Source organism: Anolis carolinensis, chromosome 1 (genome assembly GCF_035594765.1).
Source record: "Anolis carolinensis isolate JA03-04 chromosome 1, rAnoCar3.1.pri, whole genome shotgun sequence".
Lineage (NCBI taxonomy): Eukaryota > Metazoa > Chordata > Lepidosauria > Squamata > Dactyloidae > Anolis > Anolis carolinensis.
Window position 1 is genome coordinate 119,044,419 of NC_085841.1, and position 27,407 is coordinate 119,071,825.

Genomic DNA, 27,407 nt, shown 5'->3' on the forward strand with positions numbered 1-27,407 from the left:
TATGCCCAACATACCATATCTCAATCCTTATATTTTTAAAACACATTAAATTATGCGGTTGTAATATATGTGAAGCATTATCATGTGAAACCAGTTAATTACATATTTCCTATAAATAAGAAGTCGATATATCCTTCAATGAAGATTTCAGAAATTTCTCTATCATACAATTATTAAGCAATAATTAGGAAAATCTGTACAAAATAATTAACACTGAATTTCACTTCTGTTCAGCATGCTTTCTAACTCGTTAATAAAAAAATAAAATCCTAGACTGAAACTAGGCCTCATATTAGACACATTAAATCACAATATAAAGCAATTAGACTACACACGCAGAACTAAATGCCTGAATTACATCTGATCTTATCCTAATTGCCACGTGAAACGCTTTCTGAAATGTCCAAAACAATGCTTTGGACAGCATTTCCAAGGTTTTGGGAACTTTCTTTCAAAGTTGGTAAGTATTCTGAAACGACAATCTAGTTTGCCAGATAGTGCAATAAACTCCTAACAAAATCACAGAGGAAAATTAACCTATCACCCAAAGGAAATATCCGGCTAACACAGATATTTCAGATCATAACAAGTTAAAATAAAGCAAGGAAATTAAATGAACTAAGAATGGATAGTTAATCAGTGCAGCATGTAACTGTAGGACCACGATCTTACAGCTACAGAACAAGCAGAGAACTTTTGTACTATAAATAGTTCATACAACACCAATTTATGACAAAGCAGTAAATCAATAAGCAATGGCATATTAATACAACATGACACAGATCAGAGAGAACTACTTAACAACTACCCAGATGAGAGCCAAAAAGTGCCATGGATAAAGTCTAGAAAAATCACTGCCACCAAAAAGTCTGAATATGAAAAAAAAAAAATCAAAAAGTCATTCAGCAGCTAAAACGTCACTGTACAATATGCCTGCACTCAACATGACTACACATAAAATGATCATAAAAGTTTATTTCCTCAACTTGTTTCGTATTAACGCTGACCACTTTAAGCAACATGGGGCAGTCAACACTATTAGTTCACTGATATGGTTCAATGTTACCTAAATTATATATACCAGTCGGAGCGTTATTGTAAGAAAGCAAAGAAGATTTCACATCTGCAAAAGTGGTGCGAACATATTTAGAAATAACCAAGACCCAAGGGAAAAATTCTTCTTGTACAAATTTTCACTACAAAATACAATCAGTCTTTAATATTATATTCACCAAAAAGAAGGCAACAATATACATAACCAAATATAGTATTATATCATTTGATGTTAATATTAGACTGAAAACAACTGCAAAACAGATTTCTATTCTACATAGGAAAAAACATCATGCAGCAATTGCTTAACAACTAAGTGTTTAAATTAAATAATAAATAAAATAATAAATACATTTCAGAAAGCATATAAAAATAATTCAAAGTGCTAAAACAGAAAAAAAATCTGATTAAATGAATCATCTTTTTAAATGGAAGTTATATACTTAGCAAAGTATAACATTAATCATTACATACTTAATAAAAATTGTGAGACAAAAACATCACTTCAGCAATCAAGAAAAAAATGTCCATATTTCAAGTGTGGTCCCCTATAATTATGTGGAAAAAATTATTTATGTGACTGGTAGGGAGAAATAACCATAATATGTGAAACAAAATAAGTATTAAGCACAACTGCAGATATACTCTATGCTTAGTTAAATAAAAATATTTTTAAAGGAAACTGTGTACTTACTTTAGCAAGCTGTAACATTCATCATTAAAGACTAAATAAAAATTGTGAGGGAAAACCAGCACTTTAGCAACTTAGCGTAAAAAGTAGTATTTAATGTGTAGCGCTATAAGGCTCCTTGCACATGTCTGAAACAAATTATGTAAAAATGATTTATAAGATGGGGGAACTGCCATAATTTTTTTAAAAAAATTATTAAGCAGGCCTCAGATTATACCCTATATTTAGTTTAGCTTTACTGTTCCCATAAAAGGTAGCCCAACCGTTCTTTCTATGATGTAGACTTTATCTAACACAATTAACATTTCTTCATAGCATGGCTAGCTTGGTTTGGACACTGCTTCCATTTCTCCTAACACAGAATATTTATTTTGTGTTAAAAATTGAAGTATCAAGACACCAAGCATCTAAATGTATGATCTCCCAAGGGGATGCATGTGCAAAAACAAGACTGATAATGCTTCTTTGTTTCAACTTCTACACAAATATCTTAATATTTTGCAAAGCTACAGTGCTGGATAAATTTGGTTTTGCTTAAATGTTTTCAGTTCAACATGTTTTAAAATCATATTAAAATAACTAAATATATTATTTTAGGAGAACAAATTCAGTTTATAACTACCATTACAGAAATAATGGGAATAGCTAAGAGGAACAGAGGGTCATTAGTAAATTCAGGTTTCTAACTACAGGTAATCCAGACATTACAGATAAGATAGGTTCTGCAAGTTTGTTCTTAAGCTGAATTTGTACGTAAGCAGGTACATTTTTAAGTCTAACTCCAGATATATTTGTGTGTGTGTTTTGGATAGCATAGGGAAGGGAAAACACCCCTGTGGTGTATACTTTGCTGTTTGTGGCCCTATTCAGAAGATTTCACCTCACTTTCTGTCACTGTGATAATTGGATTTTGACAAATTTGGCTTGTTGTAGAAACAAGGATTGGTGTTAAAGCTTCAGTGGAGACACATTTTCCCCATAAAAATTCTTTCACGAGTGAACTTCCCTTCTGATGGGTGGATTTCTCTCATTTTCTGTTGCCTCACCCTCATTCTTAACTATGAGTCATTTCTAAGTTGGATGTTTGTAACTCAGGGACTGCCTGTAATTAATTGAAAATTATTCTGCGTAGATGCATGCTATGTCACCAGGCTAATCACCTTAGGCATTTTTAATCATGTCAGAAACGACTTGAGAACATACTGCAAGTTGCTTCTGGTGTGAGGGAATTGGCCGTCTACAGAGATGTTGCCCAGGGGATGCCCAGATGTGTCCCATCCTGCTGGGAGGCTTCTCTCATGTCCCAGCAAGCTAGAGCTGACAGACAGGAGCTCACCCTATCTCGCAGATTCAAATTGGCAACCTTCAGGTCAGCAACCCAACCTTCAGGTCAGCAGTCCAGCCACCACAAGGGTTTAACCCACTGTGCCACCGCGGCGCCATATCAGCCCTGGTGAATCTTAGGCATATCATCATTTGTTATAATCTTACACTATGGTTACTGACAAAAGGGCTCTGGGTTTTTTCTCTCCTTCCAGGAAGATGGACAATTTCCTTTGAGTAGTACTAGAGGAATGTGTTTTTCATTTAAACTATTTTCTGAAGTTAAAGTCAAAATGGAAAGTAGGTTTTCAAGCTTTTATTTACTGATGATTAACAATCTCAAATATATTTTTATGTATCATCTATGTATCATCTATGTGGATGATATGTATGATATGTATCATCTATGTATCATCTATGTATCGTTTTTGGAAAAGCTGCATATTTCTTTCTTGGTTTAATCAAAGTTGTCACTGACAGCCACAGAATCCTAAAAAGAATGCTATGGCTCAAACACCTACAATGCATTGTTTAGTTGTCTTGGAAAACGACACAACATCATTACTAGTGTCCAAACTGAAGCATCCAAGTCAAAATTAAATCATTTGCCTGAAATTGTCAATGCCCCCGTCACATTTTTACTGAGTGCGGAGTTATTAGCTTTAGCAAATGGACATCTGAAGTGTTTTTCTGTTCCCATGCTGAATGATGATCTGTCTTATGTTGCCAGGAATTCAAAGAGGATATATAATAGCTAGACATTAATTTTATGACCAATGACACTGTCAAGGCTGCTCCAACAAAGCCATCTGTACCTTCCTTCAGTGTCTATAAAAGTACCAACAGTACCAACACAAATGAGTAAGAACAAACCAAAATCTGACGTGCCAAATATTATCATTGTTAGATATAATAACTGCAAATTATGTCAGATGATAACTGTGATTAACAAAACTATATTGGGGAAACGCATGGTACTTTCAAAAGGATGACACATATAATAAAACGATGGCCACAATTCAATGTCTTCTCAGTATAGTGTAATGATCTGCATGTGGATCTCACACTATGATAATGCACAAATCATTCTCACCCCTACTTTAAAGACCCAAAGCTGCCCTACATAGGCAATGTGTGCTGCAACATGAGCAGGCAGGATCACAAAAAGTTTCAAGTGTTTCTGTAATCATCCTGCCAGGGGAGAGGGTTGTCAAGGATTTCCAGGTGCTCCTCTGATTCTTCTTGTTCACACTATAACACGGAAACCCTGTATGAAGCAGCTTTGGGGCTTTAAAGTAGGTTGGAAGTGAGGTAGGGGGAAGGTTTGGGCAGTGTGCAAAAAGGATGGGAATACCAACTTCCATAGCACTCACCAAAAAGACACCTACACATTCGAAACATTTACATGTGCAGTTACACCAATCTGAATTCTGGCAGAGTTGTGAAGATAGACCAAAAATTTAGATATCAAATGGTATGCATAAAGATATGTATGCCATTTGATACAAACAGAAGCAGATACATTGTGTCAACATATTCTTTAAAAACTGCACTGACCTCTGTTGTCATAGAATCACTGTCAATACTAAATAACATTGTTCACTTAGTTTCTAAACAAGCCAACTATACTAATTCTAATAATTTATTAAGCAGGGGAGAGAACTATGAAAAGTATTTAAATTTAATATATTTTCTGGTAATGCCAGTGTTGCAATAGCTGTACTCTTATCTAAACCAACAAGTTTGAAAGTGATATGAAATAGCTCTCGTTAACGCCTGATATTCCCAATTGCTGCACTCATCACATTGTGTGTTCATAGGTTTCCAACTACAGTAGTTATAGATGCTATCCAAGCTAAGATCAAAGTGATTTATAAAAGAAAAGGGTCCTTATTCACATTTTGGCTAGGAGGAATTAATTAGTCCTCCTGGCAATAACGAAATGACTCTTTTTCAATTAGTGAAATGCATCTTTTCCATGGATTACAAATTACAGAAATTATACCAGCCAACTTTTCCACACTCTGATATGCCATTACACATTTTGAAATCTATGAGTGTTTTTAATAAAATAATAGCTACTTTAATGTTGTATCTATATTTGCACCGCTGACATTTGGCATCTACTTTGGAACAAAGACTCTGCTGTGAGTCAAGTCCTGATATTAATCCTCCATGCACTTTTAGTTTGGTAAGATATATGTAGTGGTTTTCCTCTCAAGAATGACTGAAACCTTTTTATATATTTATGTGTGTGTGCCATAACTGAAGGATACACATAACTAAATCTATTTTAAAAAATATCTATTGGTATCTCAAAGGATCTCTGAGATTATGACAAATAAAGATAACATTTGCAAACAATATTGGTAGTACCTGATCCTCAACAGTTTTGCTTTGCATGAAATTATTAAACATTGTGATATCTCAAAAATGATGCTACATCTAAAAAAATCCATAATTATTAAAAAGGCTTTTTTCCCCAAGAATCAGTTGGACTTCCCTATGAACTCTGGGTTTTGTAAGGAAATGTGTAATTTTTCATTATGCCATATTGCCTTTCCAGACTGGCAAATTTAACAGTAATTCATTCAACTTGCTATTTAAAGCTATTCTATATTCTATTTAAATAACAGTGCCAAACAAAATATAATGCATTTAACAAGGACATAGGTTAGAACTTTTTAAGAACTTTTTTTTTCCAGCTAAGGGTCATAACAGTCAATCTTAAATTAAGAGAAATCATTCATAATAGACAGATTGACACTAATGCAACTGACAAAATTTTGCTTATTCATTTGTTTTACAAAACTGGGATTGAACTACAAGTTAAAAATGTATCAGTGTAGCATATTTTCACTACTACAAATAAAGATATACATTAAATTTACATACATAGGTTATTTTGAGGTTAAATGTTTACAATTGTTCAAAATGCTGATACCACCAAGACTGATATATTCTTGAAGATAAAAAGGAAACTATTACAGTTCATAAATTGTTAGGTTGTAATAGTAAGAGGCAGCATTTTGAACCAACATCTTCAATTTTATATCCAGGTTAAATTTATATTTAGAAGTATGCTTCCAACCAGATTGGTTTGAATTAAATTGTATTTTTGCAGCTGTAACTATGCGCTACAGAGGTATAACTCAAAACACATTTTAGAGACTGAATGTTAATGGGAGGACAAAGGCATGTGCTAAACCCACTAAAAGGAAAGTGATTTTAAAATACAGTGCAGTTTCTGCTTTGGTGGATACGTTTAGTTCTCATGAAATCACTACATATTACAACAACCTAAGTAATAAAAATAAATGTACAGTTATAACAACTGCTTTTTCTCATGCAAATCAAAATATCTATGGCAAATAAAAACAAAACACTAATCAGATGCATATTCTCAACAAATATAAATGAAATACATACAGGCAGTACTCCAAGTTACTAACAAGACAGGTTATCAGAACAAGAACATTTTGAGTATAACTCCAGCCATATATATAGCTTTGGATAACATGAGAAAGGGTTAATACAGTTAGAGCCCCGCTTATCCGTGTTCCACTTATCCGATGGCAAAGGCCCTCCCTCGCTCTCTCACCCCACCAGGTCCCGGTGCTGCCGGAACCCAGCCAGTGAGTGAGCGAAGGAGGGACGGCGGGTGAGGCCCTCCCTCCCTTGCTTGCTCTCTCACTCACTCGCCCCGCAGGGTCCCGGTGCAGCTGGGACCCAGCCGGGTGAATGAGTTAGGGACGGAGGGCGGGCGAGGGACGGAGGGCAGCAAAGGCCCTCCCTCGCTCACTCTCTTACTCACTCGCCCTGCCGGGTCCTGGTGCTGCCATCAGTGCTGCCATCACTGCTGCTGGGACCTGGCCTGGTAAATGAGCAAGGTAGGGAGGTTGAGCGAGCGAGCACCCACCCTGTTATCCATCAGTTTCGCTTATCCGACATTCTCCCCACCAGTTTATGATGGATAAGCGAGATTCTACTGTACTCCTTTGTTTTGCTGTCTGTGCCTGTTCAGAAGATTTTGCCTTACTTTCTGCCCCTGTGAGAATTGGATTTTGAAACTGTGGCTTGTTGTGGAAACATGGGTTGGTGAGAAAGCTTCAATTGAGACACCTTTTCTTTCCCATGTTAACTTTTTTCAGAAGTGAATTTCCCTTTTGATTGATAGATTTCTCTCACTTCCTGTGCTCTCAACCCCATTCTTAACTATTTGTAAGTCAGCTGTTTGTAGCTCGGGGACTGCCTATACATTGATTTTGGTCATAGAGCTTTAAACAATACACACAACATGAAGTCATAAGCAAAACCAGTCAGATTGAACAGCATGAAACAGTTTAACAAAGCAAAAAGTACTGTATTAAAATAAGATAAAATTGGACTAAGCTGCTATATTGGAATACAGTAGAGTCTCACTTATCCAACATAAACGGGCCGGCAGAATGTTGGATAAGCGAATATGTTGGATAATAAGGAGGCATTAAGGAAAAGCCTATTAAACATCAAATTAGGTTATGATTTTACAAATGAAGCACCAAAACATCATGTTAGACAGCAAATTTGGCAGAAAAAGTAGTTCAATACGCAGTAATGCTATGTAGTAATTACTGTATTTATGAATTTAGCACCAAAATATCACGATATATTGAAAACATTGACTACAAAAATGCGTTGGATAATCCAGAATGTTGGATAAGTGAGACTCTACTGTAGTTAATTGCAAAAAATATCATACTATCAAAGTAGCACTATTTTCAGAAAGAAAGAGATTTTGTAAAGGGTTACATTTTTAGCAGAGAAAAACTAGTTTGGCTTTAGGAACCCTATAAAATGTCTATGTTGAGAACACTTGAAAAGATGTTAAACTTCTTCCAAACCACAAGGGCAAAGTCTTTCATGATATGTAATCTCCATAAATCTGCATTGTATCAGTGAGAAGGAGGTATATAAAATCTGGGCCACACAGAAGTATCCCTGAATAGTATATTGAATGAAATATGTTACAAGTTTTCTGGAACTAAGAAGAGATTGCCCAAGATTTAACTGAGAACATTTGCTCTGTGCTACTATAAGGGCAATCTGTCCCTCTGTAACAGACAATTGTTGAATGACTGGTCTGGCTCCAGTAGACCCCGAAGTTAGGAGGATAGGAGAAACATGTAACTTAAATCATACCCTCTGTATGTTTCCAAGACAGGCTGTTATGATTAACATTGCTATCAGTGAGAGCAATACAGCTTAAAACAACTGATGACTGTGCAAACAAACTTGCTTGCAGCCACTTATGCAATTAACCACATTTGGAAACAGAGAGCTAATTAGGTTTTATTTTTCATGGCATATTCATTATTTTGCTGTTGCTGTTTGGTGAGTCTCGTTAAAAAAGAGGTACACCCCTCCCAACCAAACCTATATGAAGATTGTGACAGGAAACTTCCCTAGCCAAAAAGAAAAGTTGGCATATTTTCACAAATCACAATTAGCTCTTGCCAGAGATTTCTGGAGCTTACCTTAATAAATGTAAAATTTAAGGAAAATTACCTACATCCATACAGAGTACCTCAGAACAGAAACTTAATCTAATGTAGCAGGTGGCATACTTTTTCTTTTCTTTTTTTAACACCCCAATGATAAATCTATTAAGCCAAGTTACATCAAGAAGAAATTAACTATTCTGCATCTACTTCATCCTATACCTGCAGCCTCGGGAAGCAGCTATGAGAACACTATTTTTATCCCATACCATTAAATGCTGTATTTTAAAATTGTTGTTCAGTTCATTCCTTTAGGTAACCTCAATGCAAGAAAAGAAAAGAAAAGGCTCAAAGTTCAGTTTGATGACAGGATGGATAGGATAACTGGTAAAAAGCCTTGAAAGCTACCAAGTAACTAAAAGGCACTTGACAAAGTAGCAAAATCACTCTGTCAAGTGTGTTTTGGTTAGTCTATTCCGACTGGACACTTCTTTGCATGTAGTGTTACAAGATGGAGAACAAGAACATCCTTATATAATAGTCTTTGTATCATTACAGTACTCCGTTTCTCAAAGACCTCACAGTAAGGATGAAATAATGATACGGAAATGGAAATTTTCCCTCTACTCCAACTGGACTCCTCATATTTAGGTTTTATTATTTCCATGTGCAAAAAAGTAAAAGCCAGCTCTGGTCCCTGAGCTTTTTGGCATCCCCACTCCGCACTTCATCCAGCAAAAATGGATTTGGGGGGGGGGGGGGGGGGTTCATAGCACAGACATGTCAAATTCTGAAACCTGATTTTCACAGCAAAGAGAGTATGTGTAAGAAATAACAAAGCTGAGTCATTTGTATGCCTAAAACAACATTACTTTCATATTGTATAAATTACATTTTATATCTGATTATGTGTGTGTATTTTATGAAAAGTGACAGGAAAGCAAAGCTGGTTTGCAAGACAATCCTCTAGGAAGTTGCCATTTCCAACATCCCGTGAGTGTAGGTAGGATGCTTTTACCACTTGTCCTCAACACATTTTGTTCAAAGAATCTCTCTCACTGACATCAGTGGGCTGATGTAGCATATGGAACCAGATGAGAGCATATCAAAAGAATGAATGAGAGTGCTCTTCTCCTAAATGCTCTCTTCATAACCTCACCACTGTGGGAGCACTCCCCCCCCCCCCAACACCAGGATGATCTTTGCCCACATAGAAAGTCCTCTGGCCATTTTTAGAAACAAAGGAGTGTTCCCTAAAACTAATTAATATAAAGGAGCAGGAATATAAAAGCAATAATTATCTACCATAATAGTACACTAAAAAAACACATTGTAAGGGGGGGGGGTGCATTAAGTAGTAATTTTCACAATAAACTTTTTTACAAAACTATTCATACATAATGCCCAAATATAAACAATGATATTTTTTCAAACAATGCAAAGGAATGCACAGATAGTTTTATATTTAATATCATAAATTACATTTAAAACCTTCGTTCAGTTCACCTTATCATGTGTTGGAGGTGACAAAGATGCACCTCAACTTATACTCAGTCAAGACACATGTGTTTGTATAGCTATGAACCAATAGACAGATTTCTTCAGGTTGCAAGACAATCTTTTTGCCTGCTCAATGTATGTTGATCTTCAAGGTTCCTTTCAAGTTTCTCTTGATCTTGTTGTTGCTGTTGTTGCTTGCACGAAGGGGGAGGAGGAATTTTAATGTATTTTTCTTAACTTTATTTTTTTAAGAAAGTAAGTGACTGCTGAAACCCAGCATCCCTTCACTGTAGTGTAAATATGCTATAGAGGTATGTCCAGCCCTGTTACAATCCCCCACCCCCAAAATTAGCAACATTGCACAATACACATAATTTGTGGATGTTGTTATTCAACTGCAAAGTGTAGTAATGCACCACTGCAGTAATCAACTAAAGTGCACAATGAACACCAATGCTGTATGCAATCCCTCTACCACTGCTGTCAACAAAGTATATCAGTTGCACTATGGTGAAGAATTCAGCCCTCATGAACATGTTAACAATACACTATTAGCCATAGTTACAATCCAGGGAAAGCGATCCCCTTAAACAAAAAAAATCAGAAAAAATAATATTCATAAACAATAGATGTGAAAACCAGACTCTGTCAAAACCGAGAAGCAAGTCAGTTACTCAGACCACTGCAAATATTTTCTTTCTGACATCTGTTTTAAACTCTCAATTAAAGCTAAAATTAAAATTTCCCTGTTCTAATTAGGAGTGCAAAATTTGACATGTTGATGCAATGTAGAATTACTTCTGATGAAATGCATCTGTTAGTCTGCCAAAGACAAAATATTTAAAGTAACAAGAGAGACTTGGGAAAAGTTCAGGAAGTCAAGGCTCAGAAGACTGGCAATGACACTCCCTGGCCTTTAGAGTCAAATGGGGTAGTGAGCCAAGGTCACTATTTTTCATACATTGTTGTAATAAAACATACATTTTAAAAAGAGGCGTCCACCAGCAAACTGCTGCTATTATCCCTACTGGAAATTCAAAAAGGCCTTTCACTTTTTTTGTAACAAATCACAACCTATTTTTCATGTGTGTGATACCCCCTTAAAAAGGGCCTTTTGGTACTTGCTGCCATTGCCATTTTCCCCTATTGTGGCAAAGAGGGTAGAGGGTATTGGTGCTTCTTTTAGGTTCTGTGGGGATGAACTAGGATCTCACCTTTTGCTACCCAATTCGCAGGAGGGGAATGGCTTCTTATCTGAAGAATTAAAGTACAGTACTTACACTGACACATGAATAAGTCAACCCAGTTTTGGGTGATCAATGTTTTGACTATATTTTCTGGACTTATACAAGCATATAAAAAATATTTGGCGATGTGTGTAAAATGGCTATTAGTAATCCACTCCTGGGACAAGACAGATAAAGTGTTCTACACCAATTGAAACATTTTATCATCTACAAAAATATCCCCACTATAACCACAGTAAAAATGTTACGAAAGAACTTTTCATTAATAGCAGATATGAACAAAAAAAATTCTGCAACTTCAAGACCAATTGGCAAAATGGCCTCTTTCAGAAATTGGCTGTTTTTGATCCATTCAACATGAAACTTGGTATGATTTTTTTAAAACAACTATAGTTGCAACCACTAAAACTATTGTTTTGTTCAAAGGCTATGGAAAAGAATTGGCAGCCATACGGGCAAAGATTATTAATAATTACGTATTTCTGGCAGGGCTGTTTTAGCAAACATCCACTCATCAAGTTTCCACATCAGAACATAACTTCTCCATCAATTACATACCTTTTACTTCTCACAGCAACTTCCAAGCCCTGGAAGGGGTTAATGCTGTTTAGGTCTTACCAGTGGGTTAGGGAGGAAGGGAGCAGTGACTATGATCTAGCAATTTGACTTAGCAGAGAGGGGGAAGAGGAGGATGTATGTACATATGGATACATACATTCTTTTCCTTCTCCCCTATGTTCATGGTCTGAACTGCCTCTTCCTGCCTTCACCTCCCAACTGTAGGAAGCATCAGGTCATTTTGGGACTTAGGAGCTGCCAGGAGGTTTTGGGACACAAATCAGGAATAATTGGAAAATCCTCTGTGTACCATCCAAAAAGGGATATACATGAATGTAAATAGCATATGCATGTACACATGCCACTAACAGGATGCTGGCATTAACTGTTAAAGCTTGTTTTACCATCCTGAATCCCTCTTCAAAAGTTACGACAGTGAGAGATATCGAGGAAACTGAAATTCAAAATTTAAAAATGCCATTCTTGAGACAATAAATATCCTTCTAGAAAGCATTCAAAAGCATTATGGCCAGAGTCAAGTGATGTATTTCTGCTTGATTCCACAGCATTCAATGGTGAAATACATCACTGGATCTTGGCCTATGATACCATAAACCAGAGGTCCCCAAACTTTTTAAACCGGGGGCCAGTTCACTGTCCCTCAGACCGTTGGAGGGCCGGACTACAGTTTTTTTAAAAAAAAACTATGAACAAATTTATATGCACACTGCACATATCTTATGAGCCTGCTTTTGGCTAATAAGATGGTCAATGTCCAGTTCCATATTTGATCCCCCAGGCAGGAATCAGCCAGGCCTTGAAGCTGCAAGGCTTTTCAATATTAATCAAGGTGGTCAATTGAAACATTCACACTGGCCTCTAACAGAGAAGAGTTTTTTTTCTCCCACCCTGGACCTTCCACAGATATATAAACCTCCCTTGCCTAGTTTCCAACAGACCTCACAGCCTCAAAGAAATATAGCAATGTGTTTCCTTTAGGAATACTACCATATGACTACTATTACAATTACAACAACAACAACAACACTAATAATAGTATTTTAAATGTATGATAAAGCTCAACTCAGTATTTCTCTTTTTTCAGAGGCCCCTTCCACACAGCCCTATATCCCAGAATATCAAGGCAGAAAATCCCACATTATCTGAGTGTGGACTCAGATAACCCAGTTCAAAGCAGATATTGTGGGATTTTCTACTTTGATATTTTGGGATATAGGGCTCTGTTGAAGGGCCTGTAATAAGTGAAGAAAGGTGACTTAGGCCCCTTCCACACAGCTGTATAAAATCCCACATTATCTGCTTTGAACTGGGTTATATGCCAATGTGGACCCAGATAACCCAGTTCAAAGCAAATATTGTGGATTATCTGCCTTGATATTGTGGGTCACATGGCTGTGTGGAAGGGCCCTTAATGGCTAAATGCATTGCGCAAGTATAGCAGAGTGATGTCACTTTACCTGCCTTGGTTCCATCCTATGGAACCCTGGGATCTACAGTTTGGTTTATAACCATTTCCCATGTTGATCACCTTTGCCTGGACACCTCCACTGTGTCAATATACTGTATTTCCTGGATTCACTTACTAGAAGCAGCTTTGTTTAGCCCAGTCTGGGTAAGACGCCTGTGGCTTTTGTGGCTTTCCCCCCAAAAGTTTGATTTCATATTATTTTGTTTTATCCTGCTATTTTCCCTTGCAGTTTTCTATATTAATTTTCAACTTTTAATTTCCTCTTAATCTATTGCAGTGTGGGAAGAGAATTGTATAATTATGTTATACAACCAATTTTAAATTACTTTATAGCAATCTTTGACATGCTCAATGCCCCTAGTTGATGCCTGTCTGATATGGGTTGAAATTCTGTGCTTTCTTCTTGAATTGGAAGGCTTTTAGTGATTGTTAAGAAAGGTTGTTGTGAGTTTTACAGCCTCTCTGGCCATGCTCCAGAAGCATTCTCCCCTGACATTTCACCTACATCTATGGCAGGCATCCTCAGAGGCTCTGAGGATGCCTGCCATAGATGTGGGTGAAATGTCAGGACAGAATGTTTCTGGAGCATGGCCAGACAGCCCAGAAAACTCACAGCAGCCCAGTGATCCCAGCCATGAAAGCCTTCAAAAACAATGTCTTGATGACTGAAGCAGCAGGCAGGGGAGGGACTTTAGGCGCCCGCTCGCCATTCTCCTATTCCTATTCCTCTCTTGCTTTCTCTTCCAAAGCAACGGCAGAGGCTGCTTCAGAAGAGGAAGGAAGGCAAGGAAAAGGAGGAGAGCAAGCAGGTCCTAAAGTCCCTCCCCTGCTTGCCCGCTGCCAAGCCAGCAGAAGCAGCACCTCTTAAGAAGAAGCAGTAGCAGCAGCAGCCTTCCTCCTCTTTGCTGTTCCTCCCTCCCGCCCAGGACCAGTCAGCTGCTTAGGAGGAAAGGCCAGGGGCCGGATAAATGGCCTCAGGGGGCCCCATGTTGCCCGCAGGCTGTAGTTTGGGGACCCCTGCCATAAACAATATATTACCTGAACTGTAGAGCTAATTTCTGATGCAAAACCTCCTGTAACAGGGGCTTCATGACTGATCAGCAACCGTCCTGTCTTGGTTACAGACTGTAAAAAAAAACATTTTTAAAACAAAATAAGCAATCACTTTTTGTAAACAGAATATACAAATTATGCAAAATTAGGAATAAAACTAGATCACTACTGTTGAACTTTGTATCTGCAGAATATCTCATCACAAATTTGAGCTGTAATTCCAACTATCAATTACTACAAACTCAATCATATAAATGTAGAAAGATACAATTCATTAAATAAATGACCTATTATGAATCTAAAGTTCTCTGTTTTAGGAAATTATTGCAAGATGCTCTGAGGGTCTTTGTAGTTGAAGGGTGAGATATAAATACTATACATACACAAACACACACACACTTCCTTCTCCCATAAGAAAGCATATTAAATCTCTCACAATCAACCATTATCCAATTATCTTTTGAGTTTTCTCAATGATAGGCTTCAATAACTTAGTTTACTGTCTTCATTCTGGTGCAAGCTCAGAGCCAGCTACTTAGTCATAGCTCTAAATTGAAGGTTGCTTCAAGAATCTCCCTTTCCCCCTACAGAGAACATCTCAAGCAGTTATCTCAAATGACTTTCAGCCTTTGTTTCCAGTTCTCCCACAGACTTCAGCTTCTGATGTTATTTGAACTATAGCTTCTATTTTTCCCCTGTCTCCTTGACTCCATGCCCCATTACTACCCAAATACATTTCACTGAGTGAAATTTGAACTTCACACTGTCTGATCAATTATTTCACCAGTGTACAATCCTCCCAATTGATGCAAATACAGGATCAATAAAAAGTTATGTAATGTCCTCACCCAACCAGAATTTATTGCTTTTTAACACTGCAACATCTTTAGCTGCAAGTGCGGAATAAAAGAAGCAGTTTTATCTTACTCTTATTACTTGTTTCAACACAGAACTCATCAGCATATTTCACTTCTACCCTAAGGAACAATGATTTTTATGTGTGCACACAGTGCAGAAAACATTTATATACGCAACGGTCACACTCTTTAATTTTAACACCCATGCAATATTTTATCTGGAGGAAAATACCAGCAATTTGGTGGTTAAGTCAAACTTTCCAAATGATTAAAATAAGATTGTGGCTATCACAGTTGTGTATTCAACATTTTATATACGATGTTATAATTATTTCATTCAAAATGTACCGTATTTAAAGGAACACATCATTAATATAGTGCTGCAATTTAAGATCCTGGACAACAAATAGACATGACTCACTCAGAAAGCATCAACAAATCAGTAACAATACTAAACCTTTTCTGTGTAAGCAAGTAGAATATACAAAATACAGCTACTCATAATGAATTTTATATCATGGAGATTTTCACTATGTAGTTCGAAAGTCTTGCATCTTTTGTGGGGTCACAAAACTGGTAAGATGCACCAGTTACCTACTCACTCTTTCACCCGTGTACCAGAAGATTCATAGACCAAAAAACTGTGTAACTGTTTAAAAACTAATTTGGTTCATTTCTAACCAAAGCTTATTATAATCAGAAGACTCAACAAAATAAAGCTACCTCAAATGCATTTTTTGAATATGAAGGTTTATTTGACTTACTCATCATGGTGATTTGCTACATCACACAATTTAATTATACATAACATGACATGGTTCTATTTTTTCTTTAAAAAGCACTGGGGTGACCAATTGTTCCAGACCAATTTCTGAATATAGCCTGCAAACATGGCCACAAATGCAGTGATACTGCCATAGTCTCCAGGTGGCCTTCTCACTATCAAATCTTAGGATGAAAATACTATATAAAATCAAATTAGTGGATAGAAAACAACATTCTCCAACCCAGCACACTCCAGATATTTTGGGCTACAGCCTTTATTATTCCTGAAAACTGGTCATGTTGGGAAGGACTTATGTTAATTGAAATCCAAAACATCTAAAGAAGGAAGCCATGCCCTTTAAAGTACAATTAATACAGCAGAGCCAAAACTCAGTTTAATCTCCAGTGGCCTCTAGTGGTGTAGAATTATTATAATAATCACACCAAAAACGTTCAGATTATGTGATCAATCACATGACTCATTTTGCTAGTTGTTTCTGAAATCAACAGAATACGTCTAGATGTGAATCTATGTAGAATAGAAATACAATTGGTATTTTTCTCTATATAAAGTCCTATTCTTCCAACGTGTCATACCACATATATGGTCCGGGAATCTCAAATGCAAACCAGAAAAGTTCAAACATTTACAAGGTCTACCAATTTGCCAAAGCTTTTGTACAGGAGCCTGGTAGCAATCTGCATGTCTGCTGAACTAGGACCAGTCAAATTACCCTATATACTTATGTATAAATCTAGAAATTTTAGACAAAAAAAATCAACCTCAAAAACCTGGGTTGACTTATCAATGTACCTTAACTCTTATTATTTTTTAAAAAGGAACCAACTTCTTCTCTGAGTAGCATGGTGAAAGACAAGATCTATGTCTATCCTGGAAGAACCTAAAAGAAACACTGGCTCCACCACTACACCACACCCTACTCTACATTGCAGCACCACTTCAGGCCTTTTAAAAGGCCTGGGTGGGGAAATGGCAATAGCCAAGAGGAAGCTGCCCTCTGAGACAGTATTGGTGCTTTCCCCCTCTCTAAGGAATAACCCTTGACTTATCCATGGGTCATATCAAAATCCATTAATTTGAAACCCCTGAACCTGCCCTCAGGTTATACATAAAGTCAATTTATAGAAGAATATATACAGTAAGTATAGAACAGCTCACTGCTGCCTGTACTGTTGAAATCACCAGTCTTCAAAGTGATCATTCACCTTATATAAACTATAGAGAAATGAAGTGATAAGCAAAATAGTTCAAGAGTAATCCCTCGATTGTTAAAGACATATCTAAGAGGCCTATCCACTTGCCATCTTTATTTATACCTTAGAGTTCACCAAATATTAAATGTTTCCATAGTAAACTGTCTTATGCAGAGTTTTCAACCTAGTTCTGACAGGTTGAACTAATAACTAATAAACAAATACTACATAATCAAGTACGATTGCATTCTCTAATGTTACATGAACTCACCTTACATATAGTCTCTGCATCCCAAGGAATAATTGTCTTCAAATCAATTACTTCACAGGAAACACCAAGCTTCTCCTGAGCCATAACTGCTACCTCTTTGATAACATGAACCTACATATTATGGAAAATGGGACAAGCACAGTGTATTCATGTATGTCATTGTAAAAGCTTTGAATTTCATCAAATGTTGAAGAGATGCAAATCTAAATATACTGTCAGAAAAAAATATTCTCAATTGTTCTTGATACCCTTTCTGCAATTCCTAAAATACTAGAAAGATCTCCATGTTTGGTAGCTTTACTTCACCCATCTTAGCAAGCCTCTCCCAACAGCCCTCTTAACAAAAGGACGGGGAAAAGCATGATGGGATTGAGTGTACTCCTTGACAAAGCTGTAAACATCTTCAGTCAATTCTGCTTAACACATTCCCCTTTTTCCAAACTACTAGGAGATTGGCTACTTAGTGATGGTGCTATAAAAGAGCTCCAAGAACCTCCATCAGCTCATATCAACTCTCCAAAGCTTTTCCCACTGTAACTCCAATTGAATGAGGTTATGCTGCAGGCATCTACTATATGATAAGGGCATGTATAAATTAAAGCCATTAAAACATAGATATGATACTAGCTGCCCGGCCACGCGTTGCTGTGGCTGATGGGAATCATTTGTTGACCAGTTGGAATAGCAGTGAATAGCCTTGCAGTCTTAAAGTCTGGGTGTTTTCTCCTTACGTGAATCCTTGTTTGGTGAGGTGGAATATAATGGAATAGGTTTGCTGCTTGGAAGGCTGGGTACTTGCGTTGTAGGGAAATGGTTTTTTAGCCAATTTGAATGGCACTGAATAGCCTCGCTGTTTCAAAGACTGACTGCTTTCTACATAGGGGCATCCTTTCTTGGGCAGGCTGAATGAGACGAAGTAGCCTCATGGCTTGAAACCCTGAGGGTGTACTATGAAGGGGAAATCTTGCTTGAGTAGGCTGAACAGCACTGAATAGCCTTGCTGTTTGGAAGCCTGATTGTTTCCTGCCTGGGGGAATCCTTTGTTGGGAGGTGTTAGCTGGCCCTGTTGGTTTCCTGTCTGGAATTCCCATTTTCAGAGTGTTTTCTTTATGTAATGTCCTGATTTTAGAGATTATATTGTTGCTTCCTGCCTGGGGGATTCCTTTGTTGGGAAGTGTTAGCTGGCCCTGTTGGTTTCCTGTCTGGAATGCCCATTTTCAGAGTGTTTTCTTTATGTAATGTCCTGATTTTAGAGATTATATTGTTGCTTCCTGCCTGGGGGAATCCTTTGTTGGGAGGTGTTAGCTCGCCCAGTTGTTTCCTTTCTGGAATGCCCATTTTCAGAGTGTTGTTCTTTATTTAATGTCCTGATTTTAGAGATTATATTGTTGCTTCCTGCCTGGGGGAATCCTTTGTTGGGAGGTGTTAGCTGACCCTGTTGGTTTCCTTTCTGGAATTTAGAGGCCTCCATCTAAAAAAAAACTAAACCCAAACATTGCGGCCTGGGGGCCTCCCTCCTTGGGGCCAGGGCGCTTCCCAGCCTTGAGGCGTTTATCTCCAAAAGAAAAGAGTTAAAAGAAAGGAAACTTTGGTCCTTGCGGCCTCCCTCCGGCCTGGTGGGAGGCGGAGGTGGATCTTGGGGGGGAAGGTTCGGGCTCCGGCTCTCTCGTGGCCGGGGCCGCCCTGAGGCCTGCGGGGCACGGAGGAGGCTGTGATGGTCTTCGTGGGGAGGGGGGGGGGCCTTTCTGGAAGCCCCCCCCCCGCCTTCAGCTCTGCAGGCCTCCACATCTCAAAAAAAGAAAGGAAACCTTGGGGCCTCGCGGCCTCGGGAGGCTGAGGTGGGTCGGGGGGGGGGCCTCTCTCTGGCCTGTGGCACATGGAGGAGGTGGTGCTTGGGGGGGGTTGTTCCACGCCTGCTGGGGCCCCGCCACAGCCTGACAATGTTTACTCCGCGGCCTTCCAGCCAGGCTGACGGCTGGGGTTTTAAGGTCCCATGGAGGTTTTTGACGGGATTTATTATTGTATCAACCTAGAGGCGTGGATGATGGTTTGTGTTGTCCAATTTCAAGGTTGGGGGGGCGTAGTTTAGTTGTTTTGCTCGGTGCCGCGATTCCATCACTCTTTTATATATATAGATGTATGTGCACGCATGTGTGTGTGTGAACACGCACACTAATGAATTAATTAATGTTGAGGCTTCTTCTGTAGCTGAAACCCTAAACTTAGAGCAAAGTGCTACAGTGCCTACTACAATAAAATCCAAGAAATGTATATATGTGTGTCAACTTCATATTCAGTAACTGATTCAAATGGTCTACTCTACTGTTAGAAACTGGATTTAAATTGGATTATGAAAATTGTTGCCCTTATTACATAAAGGTCTAAACTATGTCAGTTACATGCAAGTTCTGCTGAAATAATGTGAAAAGGAAATAATTAGTGAAGAGTTAATTTAAGTGACACTGATTTAAATGGAAACTGAAGCTAATTTCCAGCCCTGTTTATTTTACTTTTCCAGTTTTAATCCCCATCACTGTTGTTTAAAAGAACACTACCAGGAAATATTCTTAATATTTATTTCAAAACCCACTAGTATCTCAAGTCTTACTGACCTGAGTACCCCAAGCCACTAGTGTAACATCACTTCCACTCTGAAGTACTTCTGCTTGAGAAAGCGGAATATAGTATGGTTCCACTGGAACTTGCTCCACTAAAAAAATGGAAAACAAAGTAATTTAGATTTTCTAAATGTAAAACACATAAACATACAGGTAACTAAACTCATGAAACAACACATCTTATTGACCCTTAGTAAATGGGATACAAAATTCTGGATTTTCTACATACAGCCTGATAGACCCATTCCCTCATTCTATGCATTTTTCATAGTTTTTATTTGCCATTGATGTAGGAAAACATCTGAACCCTGATTACAAACAACTAGTTTTTCCATCTTACCTGCTATGTCACTATAACAACCAATGATGCAAGTCATTTATTTCTACACTGCTCATGTCGTATGTGGCAGAATTACATTAAACTGAAAAGGTCACGAGGCGTAAGAATAGATTCATCATGAGATACTTAAACCATGATAATGTCAAGATGACTGTTTTTCCCCCGATGCTGCCCCTATGTGCTATTGACACAGCACAGCAATGCCAATTTTAAAATTATAATCAAACACCTTTATTTAAATATGCATGTTTTCGTAAAAGCAGATTTCCTTTGAATAAGTATACGGTAGCAGCATTCTATGTTTACATTATGAAAATCATAACATAAAATCGCATTGCTTATTCCCACATTCACAAGTCTCACTCTTCAACCATTACCACCCTTTGCAATTCAAGGGTATATTTTTTTACTACAGTAGAGTCTCACTTATCCAAGCTAAATGGGCCAGCAGAAGCTTGGATAAGCGAATATCTTGGATAATAAGGAGGGATTAAGGAAAAGCCTATTAAACATCAAATTAGGTTATGATTTTACAAATTAAGCACCAAAACATCATGTTATACAACAAATGTGACAGAAAAGGTAGTTCAATAGGCAGGAATGTTATGTTGTAATTACTGTATTTACTAATTTAGCACCAAAATATCACTATATATTGAAAACACTGACTACAAAAATGGCTTGGATAATCCAGAACCTTGGATAAGCGAGGGTTGGATAAGTGAGACTCTACTGTATTAGTATTAATTCTGCACATCTAAAGACTTTCAGATTGGTCCAGAATTTGTAGATGTGATTCAGATCAGTGAAAACTTAATACCTATTAATGTTAACAGATTACTGTATATACTCGAGTATAAACCTAATTTTTCAGCCCTTTTTAGGGCTGAAAAAGCTTCCCTAGGCTTATACTCAAGTGAGTGTCCTGGCCGGCTTATATTCAGGTCAGCTTATACTCGAGTAGGTAGGTAATCAGAGTTGGACAATCTTATCTTATTAAATTCTTATTATCTTAAATTACAGTTTTATGTAAATATTCAAACACAGTTAAGCTACTGATGCCTCAATTAATGTAATTTTATTAATATCTATTTTTATTATTGAAATTTACTAGTAGTTGCTGCTGCATTTCCCACCCTCGTCTTATACTCGAGTCAATACGTTTTCCCAGTTTTTGTGGTAAAAATTAGGTGCCTCAGCTTATATTCGGGTCGGCTTATACTTGAGTATATACAGTAAGCCTAGAACCAATCACTTATTTTCTTGGTACTGTTCCATTATTGAGGCGGAGGGCACTAGGGGGCATTAAAGAGTGAAGGATAATCCATTTTATGGGAGTGGAAGGTCAATTCCCCCCTGTTTTCCTGTTATTTCTCCCATCCATATGGGAAGTGGGGAAGGGGAATAAGCAGTGAAAACAGGGGAAATGGATTTCCTCCTTCAACTCCCCCCCCCCCAATAAAATGGACTATCCCTCTCTCTAGTGCCCTCTAGTAGCCTCCACCCAATAACGGAACAGTTATATTTCAGTTTCACTCCCTTAATATTAAGGTATTGTTGCTCTGCTTTTAATATTATTCATTGTAAAAATGTGGTTTTAATATGTTATATATGTCAATATGTATGAATAGTGAAAGGCAGCTTATAAATATTCTTTTATATATATGTGAAAGTATAACATCAGTGTATCGAAAAAAATCCCTTTACTAGAAACATAAAACTCTTCCACCTCTATGGCCAGTTTATCTATAAACTCTGTTTGGCCAATATTAAATCTCCCAAATAAAACAGTGAAATAATCCCCAATCTGAAATCATAGACTTGCTGGTGGCATTTTACATTCATATTTTACCAAAACAAAGTCCTACTGATTTAATTGCATTTATCATGAGCTCAGTTTAAATCCAGCTTGTCATGTATACATTGGCACACAATATCATGGTTTAACATATTTATAAAATGTCAAGTCTCAAAAGAAGGCAAGGACAAACTGGCTCTAAACAAAAACTACCATGAAACACCTGTGGTAGGTTAACTTTACTATTGCCTTAAGACAGAAATTATTTAAAGATATATGACAACAAAACATGAAGATTAGCATCTTCTATAAAGTCTTCTTAATTTTTGTCTGTCAAGCAATTTACAGTCTAACAAACTAAAACACTCCCAAATGGAGCATTAACCTAACCCAAACTGATCATCCGAAGCATCACTGAACCCAATTGATATAATTTCAAAGAAATATAGGATTACAGGGTAAATTATAAAGTCTTTAATATCAAAGCAAATGTTGGAAAACTATTTTGAAGAGTAAATGAAAACAAAAATTAGAGTATATTTTATATGTAAACATTAAATTTGTGTGGAAACATATTTTACCTGCTGCTCTGTATAGTATCTTTGGTTCAAAAAATATGCAAGGGTTTTTATCTTCTATGCATGATAATAAAAGACCTTTAGCTTCAATAGGACCTCTTGGAACAACAACCTGAAAAAAGAAAATAAATTAATGGCCAAAGCAAAAAAAATTCTCAAGCAGCACTATTTCAGCAATTTTCTTATACTTGTAACGTAAATGTTAAAAATTACCATTACTGAGGCATCAAAATTAGCACAAAAACGTGACATAGCCCACAAATCTACACTGGAGCCCATGTATTCATTTTTATAGAGAGAGAGAGAGAATTCCCAAAAATGGATGGTGGCAAACACTATATCTGTAAATATAAAAGTCAAATTGTTTATATTGGCTGGTTGGTATGTTTGATTCACAAGGGCTTGATAGATCTGGACCAAACATGGCACATATATCCTTCAAGACCAAACTTAAAATAATTGGGGGTTTTCAACTGTTTAGCCAGTATTGCATCACCTGAAATCCACCGGGAAGTAGGAGCCAGTAAAGAAAGGACTAAGGCATTGACATCTCCGGCCCATCCTTTGTTCACATATCAACCTGCATGATAAAGCCTTAAATCAAGAAACAACTTCCTAAGATCTACAGAGATACTCACAGGAACACCTCAGCAAGTGAGAGTCCAAAAGTGGCAGGCTAAAACTCGGAACCTCAATCCATGGCTGATACCAGATGAGAAACTCCCCCCTGGGCACACAGAAGACTGGGTGACTTGGAAGGCACTGAACAGACTGCACTCTGAGATCATGAGATGCAGAGCCAATCTTTGGAAATGGGGCTACAAAGTGGAGTCCATGACTTGTGAGTGTGGAGAAGAGCAAACCACAGACCACTTACTACAATGCAATCTGAGCCCTGCCATATGCACAATGGAGGACTTTCTCACGGTAACACCAGAGGCACTCAAAGTGGCCAGCTTCTGGTCAAAAGAAATCTAAGTATAATGCCAAGTTTTTAACTTTGTGTTTTTAAATACATTATAGCTGTATCCTTAATCCACTTCTGACACGATAAATCCCTCTCTCTCTCTCTCTCTCTCTGTCGCATAGTCGTTTCTGACTCTTTGTGACCTCATGGACCAGTCCAAGCCAGAGCTCCCTGTCGGCCGTCGCCGCCCCCAGTTCCTTCAAGGTCAAGCCAGTCACTTCAACGATACCATCCATCCATCTCGCCCTTGGTCAGCCTCTCTTTCTTTTTCCTTCCATTTTCCCCAGCATCATGATCTTTTCCAAGCTTTCCTGTCTTCTCATGATGTGGCCAAAATACTTCAACTTTGCCTCTAATATCCTTCCCTCCAGTGAGCAGCCAGGCATTATTTCCTGGAGGATGGACTGGTTGGATCTTCTTGCGGTCCAAGGCACTCTCAGGATTTTCCTCCAGCACCAAAGTTCAAAAGTGTCCATCTTCCTTCTCTCAGCCTTCCTTATGGTCCACTCTTGCAACTATAGGTTACTATGGGGAATACCATTGCTTTGACTATGCGGACCTTCGTTGCCAGTGTGATGTCTCTGCTCTTCACTATTTTATCAAGGTTGGCCATTGGTCTCCCTCCCAAGAAGTAAACGTCTTCTGATTTCCTGGCTGCAGTCTGCACCTGCAGTGATCTTCGCGCCTAGAAATATAAAGTCTGTCACTACCTCCATGCTTTCTCCCTCTATTTGCCAGTTATCAATAGGTATAGTTGCCATGATCTTGGTTTTCTTGATGTTTAACTGCAACCCAGCTTTTGCACTTTCTTCTTTCACTTTGGTGATAAGGCTCCTCAGCTCTTCCTCACTTTCGGCCATCAGAGTGGTATCATCTGCATACCTAAGGCTGTCAATGTTTCTTCCAGTAATTTTAACTCCGGCCTTGGAATCGTCAAGCCCTGCACGTCGCATGATGTGTTCTGCGTACAAGTTGAATAGGTAGGGTGAAAGTATGCAGCCCTGCCTTACTCCTTTCCCAATCTTGAACCAGTCTGTTGTTCCGTGATCTGTTTATACAGATTTCTCAGGAGTCAGACAAAGTGACTTGGTATCCCCATACCACCAAGAACATGCCATAGTTTATTATGATCCACACAGTCGAAGGCTTTAGAATAGTCAATAAAGCAGAAGTAGATGTTTTTCTGAAACTCCCTGGCTTCCTCCATTATCCAGTGGATATTGGCAATTTGGTCTCTCGTTCCTCTGCCTTTTGTGAACCCAGCTTGGACATCTGACAACTCTCACTCCATGTATTGCTGGAGTCTGCCTTGCAGGATCTTGAGCATTACGTTACTGGCATGGGAAATAAGTGCCACTGTACAGAAGTTTGAGCATTCTTTAGTGTTTCCCTTTTTTGGTATGGGGATATAAATTGATTTTTTCTAATCTGATGGCCATTCTTGTGTTTTCCATATTTGCTGGCATATGGCATGCATCACCTTGACAGCATCACTACCAAGATTTTAAACTACTCAGCTGGGATCCCGTCATCTCCTGCTGCCTTGTTATTAGCAATGCTTCTTAAGGCCCATTCAACCTCACTCCTCAGGATGTCTGGTTCTAATTCACTCACCACACCATCAAAGCTATCCTCTAAATTATTATCCTTCCTATACAGATCTTCTGTATATTCTCGCCACTTTTTCTTGATCTCTTCAGCTTCTGTTAGGTCCCTGTCATCTTTGTTTTTGATTATGCCCATTTTTTCCTGAAATTTGCCTCCAATGTTTCTGATTTTCTGGAAGAGGTCTCTTGTCCTTCCTATTCTATTGTCTTCTTCCACTTCCATGCATTGCTTGTTTAAAAATAGTTCTTTGTGCGTTTAGTTGGGCATATCTCCCCCTATCACTGTTTCCTTTCGCCTTCCTTCTTTCTTGGGCTACTTCCAGTGTCTCAGCAGACAACCATCATGCCTTCTTGGTTTTCTTTTTCTTTGGGACGTACTTTGTTGCTGCCTCCTGAACAATGTTGTGGTCTTCCGTCCATAGTTCTTCTGGGACTGTTTATTAAATCTAGTCCCTGAAATCTATTCTTCACCTCCACTGCATATTCACTGGGAATATTTGTGAGATCATATCTAATTGGTCTGTGTATTTTCCCCATTCTCTTTAGTCTGATTCTAAATTTTGCGATAAGAAGTTTGTGATCTGAACTACAGTCAGCTCCAGGTCTTGTTTTCACCAACTGGATGGATGTCCGCCACCTTTGGCTGCAAAGGATGTAGTCAATCTGATTTCAGTGTTGATCATCTCGTGAAGTCCATATATAAAGCCGTCTTTTAGGTTGTTGGAAGAGAGTGTTTCTTATGCACAGTGAGTTTTCCTGGAAAAATTATATCAGCCTATGTCCTGCTTCATTTGGTTGTCCCAGACCATGCTTGCCTGTGATCCCGGTTATCATTTGACTGCCCACCTTAGCATTCCAATCTCCTGTAATGAGAATAATGTCTCTTTTTGGTGTGTTATCCAGTAGGTGCTGCAGATCCTCATAGAACTGATCTAATTCTAGATAGATAGATAGATCTATACAATCTATCCTGTTTAGGAACGAGGGCCCCAAAAATTTTTTTAATGTATGGAGTGCTAGGATGCAACCAGCAGAGGGCAGCATACAGACAGAAAATATTAGCAATGGGCCTATACTTCTGTATGTATGCAGAGCTCAGATGCAAACACAAGAAGGAAGTGTTTATATAGAAAGAATTATCTATAATGCCACCTGCGAAGGATTCAACTTCTACCTCTATGTATCCCACTTTTCAATGTTGTCGCTGCCACCACCTTTGAAAGATGCTTTGCTCAAATAATAAGCAACAATTGAAGAAACAGTAACTTGTTTATTTATAGCACAAAGCTTGATGGTCGCAAGAATGTTATATCTTGAGTTGAACGATGTTACTTCTGCACAGTAAGTGTTGCAAGATTTCTCAATAGTTTCTCTGAGCTTAGTATGGTATCAGCTTTATATGACTTGTTTCTTTCAGTTAGGAATACTGTCCTTCTTGAACTTAGTTGATCTGTACCCGATCAAACTTGGACTGGGGAGTTTAACTGGTTAACCCTAGTCCTCCTTGACTTAGGGATGTAGCCTCAGCTCTTTAGTTATCCCTACTAAAGGCTCAGCAACTTTAATTTTAGCCCTTCTCCGCTAAAACTCTCTAGCTGCTCAACTTCCTCCCACAATCCCTTCTCTCGATCTCACTCCTTTCCCACTGAACAGAACCAACTGCTCTGGTCAACCGTCAAACTCCAACTGCCCAATTCCAACTGCTAAATTTGAATTCTAAGGCTTCCACCAGCAAGGTGAAGCCACGCCCCTTTTCCTGGCCATGCCTTAGAGGCTCCCAACTTCTGTATAAGAATAGCTGAAATATATAACCTTAAACAGTCAACCTAAACATAGCAATCATGAATAAAACACAATGATCATGACATCTTTACACCACCCACCCCATGAGGCCTAACATGAGGCTCTGAAGGCCACAGTCGGGATATCCACCCCACAAATATGCTTTACTTCAGTAGCTAGGGGAATTAATGTGGGAGAAAGTTTTACTGGCAAAA

General features: G+C 38.2%; 1 protein-coding gene across 8 annotated transcripts in view; it reads right to left on the reverse strand.

Annotated features, from left to right (window-relative positions):
- The window catches only part of bckdhb (branched chain keto acid dehydrogenase E1 subunit beta), a 102,692-nt gene that overhangs the window by 66,156 nt on the left and 9,129 nt on the right, over positions 1 to 27,407 (reverse strand). For all 8 annotated transcript variants that reach the window (XR_010006407.1, XR_010006408.1, XR_010006406.1 and 5 more), the window contains exons 6-9: positions 22,840 to 22,948; positions 20,115 to 20,212; positions 17,503 to 17,613; positions 14,380 to 14,466 (exon numbers count right to left, since the gene is read on the reverse strand). Coding sequence is in view for 4 of the 8 variants with exons in the window: in XM_062981393.1 (XP_062837463.1) it covers positions 14,380 to 14,466; positions 17,503 to 17,613; positions 20,115 to 20,212; positions 22,840 to 22,948 (405 nt within the window). In the remaining 4 variants the exon portion in view is untranslated. The remainder of the gene's footprint in view (positions 1 to 14,379; positions 14,467 to 17,502; positions 17,614 to 20,114; positions 20,213 to 22,839; positions 22,949 to 27,407) is intronic.